This window comes from Tursiops truncatus, chromosome 1 (assembly GCF_011762595.2).
Source record: "Tursiops truncatus isolate mTurTru1 chromosome 1, mTurTru1.mat.Y, whole genome shotgun sequence".
NCBI lineage: Eukaryota > Metazoa > Chordata > Mammalia > Artiodactyla > Delphinidae > Tursiops > Tursiops truncatus.
This window is the reverse complement of record NC_047034.1, coordinates 126,623,980-126,638,300: the sequence shown is the minus strand read 5'-3', so window position 1 is coordinate 126,638,300 and position 14,321 is coordinate 126,623,980. Positions and strand designations below refer to the sequence as shown.

General features: G+C 36.8%; 2 protein-coding genes across 11 annotated transcripts in view; both read left to right on the top strand.

Annotated features, from left to right (window-relative positions):
* The window catches only part of SGIP1 (SH3GL interacting endocytic adaptor 1), a 211,781-nt gene extending 205,979 nt beyond the window's left edge, over positions 1-5,802 (top strand). For 3 of the 9 annotated variants that reach the window (XM_073788667.1, XM_073788674.1, XM_073788682.1), the window contains 4 exons: positions 426-628; positions 2,118-2,182; positions 2,753-2,917; positions 3,901-5,800. In XM_073788667.1, the coding sequence (XP_073644768.1) occupies positions 426-628; positions 2,118-2,182; positions 2,753-2,917; positions 3,901-3,923 (456 nt within the window). In that variant the 3' untranslated portion in view covers positions 3,924-5,800. Of the gene's footprint in view, positions 1-425; positions 629-2,117; positions 2,183-2,752; positions 2,918-3,900 lie in introns of all 9 variants that reach the window. The other 6 variants (XM_073788675.1, XM_073788688.1, XM_073788686.1 and 3 more) reach the window with 4 other exon arrangements.
* A 7,166-nt stretch (positions 5,803-12,968) lies between these two features.
* DYNLT5 (dynein light chain Tctex-type family member 5) overlaps positions 12,969-14,321 on the top strand; it is a 30,833-nt gene continuing 29,480 nt past the window's right edge. The window contains exons 1-2 of one of the 2 annotated variants that reach the window (XM_073788649.1): positions 12,969-13,104; positions 13,277-13,514. The gene's annotated coding sequence lies outside the window, so the exon portion shown is untranslated. The remainder of the gene's footprint in view (positions 13,105-13,276; positions 13,515-14,321) is intronic. The other variant, XM_004320467.2, reaches the window with a different exon arrangement.

Sequence of the window (14,321 nt, the reverse complement as noted above, 5' to 3'; positions counted from 1 at the left end):
CTGTAACTTATATAATATTGTATAGCAACTCTATTTCAATTAAAAGAAAGAAAGAAAGGGAAAGAAAGAAAGGAAAAACGACCTCACACCCAGGATTGGCTGCCTTCTTGGCCTCAGCTCCTAACCAGTGTGCTACCAGCTCCCTATCTGACATAAAGTGCATTGTAAACTCTAAAGTGCTATAGAAACTTTAATAATTGATTTTATATTTTTAATCGGTAACAGTTCACCTGAAGCGCCCAGCACTCACTCATACGGCACCCTTCATGGTGATTTTTTTACTGAGTGCTCGTTTGTGAGCGGCGCAAACAACATTATGACTTTTTGATATCTAAGAATATTCCATTGGGAGATAATAATAGCTTCTGGGTTTGTTTCAGATTAATATTCAAGCCTTAAGTGTTCTCCTTCCTGTCTTTGGCAAGGTGTCAGCCCAGGGCATTCAGTCCACACCTCTGAACCTGGCAGTGAACTGGCGATGTGAGCCGGCAAGCACCGACCTGCGCATAGATTACAAATACAATACGGATGCAATGACAACGGCCGTGGCCCTCAACAATGTGCAGTTCCTGGTCCCCATAGATGGAGGGGTAACCAAGCTCCAGGCTGTGCTCCCACCAGCAGTCTGGTAAGGAGCCATTAGTCCCTTTCCTCTTCACCAAAGGGCTCCTGGGCAAAGGGATCACAGACTTTTTAGCATTTGTGTTTCCTACAGGAAGAGATCACAGCAGGCCTGGGTGTCAGGGTTCAGGGCATTAAACAGAAGCTGCTATAGCTAATTTCAAGCAGAAAATGATTTAACACAGGGATTTAGATGTTCACACAAAAAAAGAGGAACAAGCTTTAGACTGGATCTCCAAGAATATTTCCCAGAAGATTGCAGAACTGGTCCACCAGGGGAGCTGCTACCTCTGCTACAACCAGGAAGGAGAGAAATTAGAAGGCTGTCAGTGGAGCCATTGAATTCAAGAACCCACCACCCTCATGAGAATCCAAGGATAAGAAAGCTCCTACTAGCACTGCCTAAACTGCTTCTCAACAACTACAAAACTGAGACTGGACTGGAGCACTGTTTAACAAGATCCCCACATCTCAGTTAGGCTGCTGACCAGCAGAAAACAGCCCAAAAAGCATCAGGAAAATGGCCTCTGCCTCCCTTCTATCCGCCAGATCTCAAGTAGTACCTATAATTGATGGACCCTAATCTGCATCTAGGACCCTAATTACAAGGGAGTCTGAGTTTCATTTTGCAGCCTCTGGACTATTAAAAGGCACACTAGAGAAGGTATGGGAACAGAAACAGAATAGACACTGAGTACCAATAGCAGATGTTAAAAAAAGCCTTTTCTCCTAAGGAAAAATACTCCAGTTTTTCCATATGATTGTTAGAAGCAAAAAGTAGAACATTAAAAAAGAAAAAAAAAAAGAATGTCAGCCATGTGACAGCTCCAATTTAAATTACCTGAATTAATTGATCAACTAACACTTCCCATCTATTTATTCAGTAGATGTGTTAAAAAAAATTTAACTGCATTGTCCTCTAAATGTTTATCTCTCTGACAGTGTTGTGACTAGTTACAATAAGGAAAGAGAAAGGAGAGTATTTATGTATGGATGAATGGGTACATGGATGGATGGGTAGACAGATGGAAGGAGGGAGTGAAGGAGGAAGGGATAGATAGATAGATAGATAGATAGATAGATAGATAGATAGATAGATAGATGGAAGGAGGGAGGAAAGGAGGAAGGGATAGATAGGTAGGTAGGTAGATAGATAGATAGATAGATAGATAGATGGAAGGAGGGATGGAAGGAGGAAGGGATACATAGATAGATAGATAGATAGATAGATAGATAGATAGATAGATAGAAGGAGGGAGGGAAGGAGGAAAGGATAGATAGGTAGGTAGGTAGGTAGGTAGATAGATAGATAGATGGAAGAAGGGAGGGAAAGAGGAAGGGATGCATAGATAGATGATTGATAGATAGATAATGCTTTAATTGTAGCTAAAATTTTTAAGATCATTTTTATTAATTAACACTATCTGGAAAAATACGACATCCATTAAACAGAAACCCTTGCATATGAAAAAGTCTTTTACCTACTTTATTTTTAGGAATGCTGAACAGCACAGAATATTGTGGAAGATTCCTGATATTTCTCAGAAGTCAGAAAATGGAGGTAATGTAATCACAGGCTTATTTTATTTAATATATAAAGCTGAAATAACTTTCAGATATTAGAAACTTATTAACCAAAATACATTTAGCACTAAAAGTAAGCAAAATATTTCAGTTCACTTTGGTATATACTTATTTTAACCAATAAAAGAAAATAGTTCTTCAATGAATCCTCTGCTACCTCTTTTCTGCCCAAGACCCCACATCAAACAGACCATACTTTAAGCAGAGAAGAGCTTTTAATGAGGCATATTTCCATTCTGTATCAGATCTCACACTCCCTGATGTTAGATATTTTTCACTTTCCTCTGATATAAATCATAAACTGGAAAATACATTGCCTTCCAAGCAGCATGCTTCCAAATTTTGAAGTACCATTTGGCTGAATTACATTTTTATCAGCATGCAAAAAAGTCACGAATAATATTTAATGATAAATTTTATTCTATTTATACTGAAACATATACTATTTTCTAGTAAGTTCGATTTTGCACATTAACTTTGAATACAATTTCCAAAGTTATATCCAGAATGTTGTGTTGACTATCTTGTAATAATACTCTTTTTGTAGGAGTGGGCTCTTTATTGGCAAGATTTCAGTTATCTGAAGGCCCAAGCAAACCTTCCCCATTGGTTGTGCAGTTTACAAGTGAAGGAAGCACCCTTTCTGGCTGTGACATTGAACTTGTTGGAGCAGGGTATAGATTTTCACTCATCAAGAAAAGGTTTGCTGCAGGTAAGTGGGTATCTTGTGAGTTTCATCTGCAAACAATAATGTTGCCTTAGCTACTCTTCCTTAAGAAGGAATAGGTTGTGATTTTCTGATCATCTTCCTCCTCTTCTTCCCCACTCCCAATCCCCATTTCCCATCACAATCAGAAAGCAAACCAACTGTTGAATGAAGTAAAAATAGGACAATGAAACTGGGAATCAGAAATCAGGAAGGTCCTGGATACTTATCATGGCTCTGGCTATTTCTTATATGGGACTGACCTGTCATTCCCATTATATAGGTGTGTACACTGAGGTTAATGGAGGTAAATCCTACTTTTGTTACATTGACAAGCAAGATGAATGTTAATTTTGAATTTATCTCTTACCTGAAAACTTTTCTTCTTCAGCAGGTCTTCATAGATTTTAGACTTGTCTAGGCTTAGCTGAGATCTAAGAGGATCCATCTTCACTTTAATAGCACCTTAAAAAGTCTAGACCAGAGATCAGAAGTGGTTGCCTAGAGCTGAAATGTGATAATGAGACAGGTTTTTGGCACACACGAGAGTTTGTTGGTGGGGATTCCCCAATATTAAGGTGATTATCTTGGTCAATGATTTGTTGGAATACATCCTGGTTTTTATGTCTGCCTTATTGACGTAATTATTAACTGCACCCATTTTGTTCTCAAAAATGGCCCAGGGTGGAAATTATATGGTTACTCTTTCTATAAGAAGTTGGATTCTCCCATCCAGGAACAAATCTTCCAAGCTATTCTGGGCAACCCAAACCTCTGCAAAGTATTCCTATATGGAAATGTGAAAAGGCAACTAGCTGGTCTGGAAAGTTGAAAACAATAAACTTTATGTATTTTATGTTAGTATTGTACCCTTCAATTACATAGTATTGGCTTCTAGGAGTAGGGCAGGAAGAATAGAAATGTTACCCACATAATAACCACATTATGGAACTAGCAGGTAACCGTTGATATGTTGTTTTATTTTGCAGGAAAATACTTGGCAGATAACTAATAAAATCTTATGCAAGGATTTGGAGGATTCATATAATGGAGAACTACTGTATGAGAAACAGGTTTTAATTTTGGTTTGATGAAAACAAACCAAAATCTGCACTTGGGGTATATCTGCTGGAAATGTCAATGACTTTCAGCAATGATTTCCCTCACACAATACCATGATGACCAGTCCTACAGTATTTACTTCTAGGTGTAATATTGTTAATGGTTTTAAAATGTAATTATTGTATTTGTAAATTGTACTCATTCCAGTAAGGCAGTTATACTTGAGTTTTAGCATTTTACCATTCCTGAAATGGATGTAATTTAAACTGTGGTATGTAAATTTAATAGTAGTACTGTTGAATGGCACAATGCTTACAGAGGTAGATTGCATTTTGTCAATATATAAAATTTAAATATAATATTGATAGCTGTCATAAGGGGGTGCCACACACAAAGAAAATTCAGTGGAACCAGAAAAAAACTTCCTTTTCTTCGGTCCTTAGTATGTTTTACTCTAGTGCTAAATAAAAATTCTATCTTCAAATATTTAATGGGTTAAAGTCAGAAACTATTTCAGAAAAAAAAATTCTAAGGTACATGTGCATATTCAAAGAAAAGCATTAATTACCACTTTTTAAAAAGCTTTTTTTTCAAACTGCAAATTTCATAAAAATGCAAACTGTGTAAACAGGCCCTCTTATTTTTATAACTTGTGTAAAAAGGGAAAGCAATTCATATTTAAAGTTTATGAAATTATAATCAAGAGTAAAGAAGATGTCGAAGTCTTAACTACTTCCCCCTCTCTCCACAGTTTAGCAGATGTGGAGATTACTGAATAATCAGACTAAAACAAAAATTGTGATTTTAAAATTTCAAGGATTTCCATAGTTGAACTGGTTAACAACTTTTGCACAATAACTCTATACAGAGAGTGCCTCCCATCCAGCATGGGGAATGGTACCAAGCATCTTCCTCTTTACCAATAGGAACCAAAACATTGAGTCTAAATATCTCAGAAAAAAAAAGATTTTAGTCCCCTACTTAAATCCAGAAGGAGAATTTTAATTGTCATCATTTATATCATTTGGGAAGGAGAAAATAAGCTTTATAAATCAAATTCTAACCACATTATTGTGCAATAAATTTCCTTTTGGATAAGATTCATTGTATGTAACTATAAATCTTTGCCATTCTTGGGGAATCAAAAAGAGAGTTATCAAAAATGTATGTTATGATTTCATTGTTGCAAGGTATAATAAAAACTGTAATTACTCAGTCTGGCCTCATAATATGGGAATTCGGGATGAAGAAGCTCTTCTTCAGGGGTCCCAGTTGTAAAACCTTCTTTCATTACAATCTGAACACATGAATTTTCCTTTAAGTCATAGAACCCATTTTAAACATAAACTAATTCCTACTCTAGGTTATACTATTAAATAATTATAATTATTAAGTTGTTATATTCATCATTAGTTGATAAATTTTATTTTACATTCATTCATGCTTGACAAAGAACCTTTAGCCCCTTTAAATTTTAGAATCAAATTAAATTTTGTAAGTCTTACATTTAAAATGAGATTGTGACTGGCAATTGTTAATAGTGAAACTTTTTAAATTAATATTTGTACTTCTCAATCAGTGCTTGCTACCAAGAGAATGTTCAAAATGACCTGTTTTACCTTAGAAGAAATCTTACTGTTCAAACAACTCTCAATTGGCTCGCCAAGCAGTCTCTGGTGTTGAAGTTTTTTGAACAAGTAAGTAATAAACTCACTTTAAGCAAAGATATTCAATTTGATTTTGTAACCAAAATAGTAAATGCAAACTTTTAAATCCCATGAAACATGGGGAAATTTCAGACACTGAAACCAATGGAGAGTAAGTAACAGAAAATTGAGAATTATCCAGCATATGAATATAAAAATATGTTTTTAAGAAATCAGTTCATGAGAAAACATATTGAATATTAACACAAAGGCATATTAAAAGTGTATAAATATTATTGGTTCTCATGTCTTGCTCATTATATCTTATTTTATATCTTTCTAGAGTGAATTAGTAATTAAACACAAGGGTTTTCTTTTCATAGAATAATTTGGTTGATATATAATGTAATTTAAAACAGATTACAATGATCTCTACATTATTCAAATGTCTCTAGGCACTAAATTTGAAACTATGAAGATATCCTATGATTCCATAATTGGTCTTTATGAAACAGAATGAAAGTCAGAGATTTCAAAATTATTAATTTTGAAATTTTATTATTATTATTGAATACCAGAACCTTCATAGAGAATATATCCCTTCTTCTTTCAGAAAATAGGTCATATAATAACACAATTAACTCATATCAGGGATTTAGATTGTGGTGGGTTTTTTTAATCTTGTAGTTTATAATCTCCTGTTACTCCTGTATCCAAAGTACTGTACAATAATAATTTGTGTTAGGAAAAATGATCCTAGACAATGTAATTATAAAAGAAACACTAAGTCAGATTCATTATCAATTCCTAAAACAAAATGGGCTAGTACATATTTAGATTTTCAATACAAGGGTTCAAATAAAAAGAAAGGATTCTCATTAACCAGAACACCATTTCCTGAGCATTATGATTAAAAAAGATTCTGCTCTAACAAGATAGAAATTATGAATGCTTTATTTTGCAACATGGGAAATATTTTTTTCAAATAAATTCCATATTTTCATGTTATTTTAAAAAATATTTTTTCTTAAGAATTAGTCTGAATTTTAGCATAATTGAAACATACAATTCCAAACAATTAAATTTTAAATTATTTTTAAAGCTCTATTCTTCTCTACACATACAGCCAAAATGAATATTCACTGCATAGTATTTGGAAGTACATTTCACCTGTAAAGAAAGGATGTCCACATTTCAAATGGTTTCAAGTGAATAGAGAGGAACCATCCCCTCCAGAAAGTCAAACTACAGTTGTTTTATTTTTGTTTTTATGTATTTTTACTGAATCTCAATCTGCAAAGTGTTTGAGGCCATAATTACTCATATTTCCATTTCCAAATATTCATTTCAAAGAAGCCTGGTAACTACATTAGCTCTACCACTAACTCTTGCTGTGTGACCTTGGACAAATCATAGCCCTCTTTAATTTCTCACCTTTAGAATGAGGAGTTGAGATTGACAGTGGTTTCCAAGCTTTTCTTAACAGCCAAACTTTTTTCTGCTAAAATTGCACATGGAATCCTGTTAGGCAAAACAGCTCAGAGCAATGAAGGAGTTCCTCCAGCAGTTTAAATCTGGTCCTCCAGAGCACTGTTTAAATACCATAATAACACAGCCATGATCTATAAAGCTTCTCTCACCTCAGAAGTTCCATGGTTCTAGTTGACTCAGAGACATCCACCTTTGCGGGCTTTAAAAAAAACTTGTACAATCATAGTAATTGATATACAGTAAAAATAGATATTCTCTTGAGTGCTTACCATGTACCAGTCACTATAGATGTTAGCTCACTTAATCTTTATATCAACCCCCAAATGGTAGATACTCTTTTTAATTAGTAAGTTACAAATGGTGACATTGAGGCTTAAACAAATTAATAATTTGCCCAAAGTGACACAGCAGCTGGAAGTAACCCAGTTATCTTGACAGCAGTGGGAGTCCTTGACCTGTTTTACTTGTTCATTCTGGGAAATGAACTCTTCTGTTTTATTTTACTATACATATTCCACTAAGTACCCAGGTAAAAGGTGCTATGAAAAATTAATACCAAAATAAGGATAATTCCAAAAGCAAATTTCTTGGAAAAGAATATGTTTCTCAAAGCATGATTTGTGGACCACTTGTATTATCATTTATTTAACAAGGGAAATGATTTTGGCTTAGTTACCACTATATCCCCAGAGCCTAGAATGTAGTGGGCATCAATAAATTGATATTGAATAAATAAATCTGTAGGGATGGGGTTTAAGAATATGTATTTTGACAGCACCCAAAATTTGAGAATCACTGCCCTAGTAGATCTCTCAAATACTTCTTAGCTCTGACATTGCATCACATTTTATACATTCAATTATCATTTGAATACCATTTTTCTAGTGAGCTTATTTTTTCATTCAGTCCACTTAGCTTCCTACAATCTTGAAGAAAAAAAAAAGGTAGAGGGATTTTTCTAGGAAAATTCCTTGTTTCCTTAGAGTTCTTTTATGCTATCTCAAACTGACCTGAAATGCATTCTCTCATTGTCATTTTTCTGTCCTTTTTGTCAATGTCTTAAAAGATTAAAAGAAGTAGGTAGGTTGCAAGCTGTCATTCTCCAAATAAAATGTCCTAAAACATGGCTCCCTTCCTGCAAGGGACACAGGCATCTAACTTGCGAGCTGACACTGTTTATTTTGTAGGCCTTTGAATTGGATGCTTTATAAGCACGGACTACTGTCATTCCAAAACAGTTGCACCAATTGCTTTCATTTTTGCATTTTTTTTTCTCAAAATAATCACAGTCTGTCAGTTAAAGTTGAATGACACAGTAAAATGTGCCTGTATCTACTAAGGAGATGCGTTTGTGGTTTCTTGTTTGTTTGGTTTTTTTTAACTTTCTTTTTTCCAAAAGATTATGCATTTGAGCAAAATCCCATTCAGTGTAAATGTATTCATTTTGCTACATGGTTTTCTGGACAGCAATTTTTTTTAAATGGAAGCATAATTTTTTTATGGTATCAAAATTAGGGTGATCTCTAAATATCGCTTTAAAAGTTGTCAACATGATGTTTCCTTAAAATGAGTCAAATTAAATTGTTGATATGAATGAACAAGTCAATCATTGTTACACTGATTAAAGAGACTGTTCTGATGACCCACCCCACCTCTTTTACTATGTGCACTTCTCTCTTCAGGCTTTATTGTATTTTCCTGCTCCTTCCATTTTTTTTTTTTTTCATTCAGCAAACAGTAGTTAAATGCCATTTGCTCATTTGTGAACTAAACATGGCTACCATTACATTACTTTTTGTCTGTGGAATGTATGGAGGAAAAATGAGATAGGAGTGCAATGTTTAAGTCTCCAAATATTAAAACCAAACAACAAAACCCACTAGCATTTCTATTTCTTTGATGTTCTGTAATCTTCTATAGGCTAGAGCTGCATTTTAAATATCTAACTGAATACCAAATATCCTTCTTGAAAGATCAAATTTTAGGGTCTATTGAGTTGACCATGGTCAGACCTCTTGACTGTCCCTCATGTTTAATATCTGATGTCTATCCAAAATGAGTATTGCTAGGAGAGAAAGTCACCTCCTTGTTGACATCCATCATGGGTATAATAACTTATTCTCTAGGCTTAACTTCTAATGTTATTTTTCCTTTGATTTATAGTATTTCTAATCGTCTCCTTCTATCTCTAGTGCAGTACATTGCCTGTTCTATATACATCTTTGACCTTACAGGAAAAGACGTTTCAATGAAAAGCAAATATATTTTTATGTGTCCCTTAATTGGCAAAAGAAAATAAGTAAAGGGTAATTCTACTTCATTCACTGTATTCCAGTGTTTTCCAAATCATGTTCAGGACTACTGCTTCTGGCAAATGTTCATTGTGGTCTGAGAATAAATGATCCTAGATCATAGTCCCAACCCACTCCTTAGACATTGATAATAAATGTTAGTGTTTTAATGAAGCTTAAGAAAGTTTTGGATCAGAAAAACACTTTTCTTTCTAAACACATCTTGAAGAAACTTTAGAAAAGTTTTCTTTTTAACACTGGTTTACATATCTTTCAGCAATTTCAAATAATATAACCAGGAATGCTTTGGAAAGATGCTTCTGGGTTTTTGTTTTAACTCTAAGGAAAATTTCTGCCACTTTAAATGATTTACTATCTACTTTAAATTTCATAAGTATATCTTAGTGAATTTAACTTTATCACCTAAAGTATTCAAAACAAAACAATAAAATTGTTTTACTATTTTAAATTTTTCGCATTATTTTTAGGATCTGCACTTATGACCATCACATCATGCTGCTATCTGTTGAAGATGGTCCAAATTTCTTTACAGAGTAGAATTAATACTAGTAAACAATCTTTGGTAATACTTTATCTAAACACTTTAAGAAATTGAATCATGATGGATTGATGCTGACTGCATTTTTACATAATCTTGTTAGAAATTATATGAAAAACATTTCAGTTAAACCTAGGAAAAATACACTATTTAGTATAGATTTTGCAGGACTCTACACTCTATTAATGAGCATTAAGCAGTTCTTTTTTGCTTTGCTTTATTTTGCAAATCATTTTCACAAAAAATCAACAAAGTTCCTTTAATAATTCCTGGGTAAACTGTCTTGTTATCAGACAGAAAAGGGTAAAGCTGAATCACTTTACATTTCTCTAAATATAGTTCAATTTTTAATTCATTAGGACTTCACTACAGGCCAAGCAGTCATTTGTAGAGCTGGCTTTTTAAACTGTTTGAAGAGCATTGGGTTTCAATATACAAAGGATTTTTTTTTTCACTTTGCATAGAGATCTGTATGAATGTAATGATCAAATGTTAATTTTGTGCCTACTAAATGGCAATGGAAGGCATTGATTTTTTTTTTTGTACTTTTAACAATAAGAGAAACTAGGAAAAGAATCTCAGAGAAATTTTGTTGTATTTCTAAAGGTAATAAAATTCAGTCATCTGTCTTTCTTAAAGAAAATGCTGTTAGTGTATATTTTGAGTTGGTGGTAGCTTTTATTTAGAGTGCTCCATGACCTTTGTAGCAAAAGTAAACAATGTCTTTATGACCTTGGTTGGAGTACATATTTTCACAAAATACTTTGAGCATAAAATGTTTATTAAAAAAAAAAAAACTCTGGGGTAAAATACTCAAATATACTTTTAAAATTAGTTAAAATATTGATGGCTGGCTCTTTTTCCTACATGTGTAATTCAATAGAGAATACTTAATTCTTGTAGCTGTGATGAAATCTTTACTGCTTATGTGCCGTGCTCAAGAAAAAAACAGCAAAAAAAAAGCAAGGATTTGTTCCTTCACAGAACTGCCCAAAGCTCTCTGATGAACAATGGTGATATGAATGTGTAATATTGACTTCTTGAAGATAACCATGAGAACATTTTAATGTTACTTGCCTTATAAATTAGAAAAGGTGTGGATATCATTTTTTGTAAATAATGATTTTTACAAGTGTTTTTTCCTTCATAATTTTCCCAATCACCCATTTTACAAAATCCTAAATATGCAATTATTTATCATGGCACATTACTGCCACTAGGGTTCCCATTGCAGGACAAAGTTTAATTATACTTGAGAACAAGATCAAATATATAAGTAAGTTACTATTTAAATGTGATTTTTTTCTGGAAAATAAATGAAAAACAAAAATAAGTTGAGTTGTGAACCTCTTTTATTACCAGCCTCTTAAAGTTTTACCACATTTCTGGAAAACTTCGTTGCATATTTAGGGTGGGCATGGTGGGCAGAAGGTCTGGCACAGTGCAAGGGCTATAGAGTTGGACAAATCTCATTCTATAATTTAACTATAGTCTTGAGCATGTTACTCAATGATTCTTCATTTCCTTATCTTAAAAAAAAATAGAGTTACTATTCCCTTATCCTAGGGTCACTGAACAGATTAAATGAGATAATATTTATCAGTCACCTAACAGTTCCTAACTATTATATAGTAAATAGTCAACAATCCTTTCCTGTTCTTATTTTTATGTGAATAGGGATTGAGATGGGCCAGAAAATGTTAATGCTCTTTCTCCAATGCTATCCTAATCCTTATGCGCTCTACCGTTATGCAGATGTATTGCTATTGACAGCCAATTCTAGCTGCACTGAGCACTCATTAATGGACATGCACCAAGCTAGGTGCTTAGGGCACCATCTTTTTCTATTTCCAATGATTGCCCACTATGTGAAGGTCCCTTCAGGGTCTGGTTTTGTTTGCTTTGGGTTGGGGGAAGGGCTCTGGGGTTAGAAGAGGGATAGTTATTAAGGAGGAAGGGCCTATTATTTATGTCAGGTGGGTTCTCAACCCCAAACAGCCTCCATTTCAAATCTTCGTAAACTTTAAGGATTGGGGAGAGTGGTGTCAAGGAAAGTGTAACGTGAAAGTTTGTAATGCCCAAAAGATAAGCCGATGAGTTCCAAGCGGCCCTGGGCACATTATTCAATATCTCAGAATCTCAATTCTCTAAATCTGTAAAGGACTAACAACGCTTTCTGCTTTTTTTTTTTAAATTTCCTTTATTTATTTATTTATTTTTGGCTGTGTTGGGTCTTCCTTGCTGCACGTGGGCTTTCTCTAGTTGCAGCGAGCGGGGGCTACTCTTCGTTGTGGTGTCTTATCTTGTAGTGAAACCTGGGCTCTAGGTGCTCGGGCTTCAGTAATTATGGCACATGGGCTCAGTAGTTGTGGCCCACGGGCTCTAGAGCGCGGTCTCAGTAGTTAGGCACACGGGCTTAGTTGGTCCTCGGCATGTAGGATCTTCCCGGACCAGGGCTCGGACCCGTGTCCCCTGCATTGGCAGGCGGATTCTTAACCACCGTGCCACCAGGGAAGTCCCAACAGTGCTTTCTTGAACGAGTTATTGGGAGGACTAGATAAAACTAAAACTGTTTGCCAGTACCTGGTAAATGTGAGCTCTATTATCAACCATCTGTGCCTTGGGGTGGTGGAAGGCAGATCAGGGGTCGGGGGAAGGGAAAGGGGTGCTTTCCTTTCTCTCTGTACCTCGCACTTCCCGTCCTAGGAACCGGCAGCATTTCCCACTCCTGCCCCTGACATCTGCAAAAGGAAACTGATGAGGGCTCTCAGGGTTGCCCCTTGAGTTCCCAGATGTCCCCCTCGCTACAGAATGACTCGGCTTCTCTCCAGCTCACGGCCACCCCAAGGCACAGCCAGGCTCAGGGCAGCCCCCTCTGGGCAGTGACGAGGAGATCCTCTACATCCTCAGGCGGCTCAGAGGACTACGCAACTACTATGTCTGCATGGGGCGGGCCAAGGACTCTGTTTGAGAAGGTCACCTTGGAGACAGGCCGCGGAGTCCAGGGGGAGTGCGCAGGCATTCGCGGGCAGAGGGAAGCCTGGGAGACGGGAGCCTCGCCCCGCGCTGGTCCCGGCAGCGGAAGAGCCCGTGGTCCGGGAGGACCCCCGCCGAGTCGCGTCTGCGTCTCCAGCACTGCCTTAGGTAAGTGCGACCTCTCCGCAGCGCGTCTGGGCAGGAGCAGAGAAGATTGACCGAGGCAAAATGCAAGTTCGAGGATCGAGGGGGCTAAGCGGGGAGGGCCTTGTGTTAGAAATGGCCTGCCTGCCTTGTCCACGACCTCTCTTTCTAATGCCTTATTCCTCCTCCCTCCAAGAAATAAGAAAAAAGTGGCCCCAGTTTTTGGAACTGGAAGCAGGTCCTGGCCTTTTGTTTCCTGCCCGCCTGTGTGTCTCGGCTTCACAGTGTTGCCCAGTGCAGAGCTGGCCAGCCGGTCCGATCGTGGAGCAGCATGAGTTCTGAGCAGTCTGCCTGAGGTCTGGCGACACCGGCGGCCTCAGCCCCTCTGGACCTCCAGGTCCCAATTCTGGCCTGCGGGGCAGCTTTGGAAACAGGTGAGCAGACCGAGGTCTGTCAGTGTCACTTTAAGGTTGGAACCTGAATGACCCACTTAAACAGGCTCAGTATGTCTTGTTCACACATATACACGCTCACACAGGCACACTCATGTACACAGACACACTCAAACACACATGCATTCAGTGCACAGACACATCACACACAAAGGTGCACACACCGACATACAAAGGCACACACTCAGGTACACAGATAATCACTCATACACACAGGTACATACACAAAGAGATGCTCACATGGGCACTCACACAGGCACACACATTTATGTACACACTCACTCATACACACAGCCTCACACACTCATGGGGACACACTCATGCTCATACACACAAGCACATGCCCACAGAGACATATATATGCTCACATAGAGATGCTCACACCCATGTACACACACTCTCACACACAGGTCCACAATCACACACCCCCCACACTGCCTCGCTTCCTAACACACAGTACCTCTGCTGTATTTGTGTGCCCTTCAGTACCCTTTGCCTCTGTCTGCCCTGACACTGATCACACTGGGGTTTAAGGTTGTGTTCTTGTCTGCCCTACCCACTTCAACTGCCAGCTCTTTGAAGGCAGGGACTGTTTTAGTTCTATTTTAGTGCCTAGCACAGTGTCTCCCTGTTGGGGCTCTCAGATTTACAGATTATAAAATAATTCCAATGAATGTCTAAACTTGTATGTAGGCAATAGGGCAGTAGAGTTACAGTCCAAGTTCTGGGAAGTCCATTACCAGCTTTTTCACAAGCATTTGTGAGAGGAGGTAGGTTTTCCAATAAATT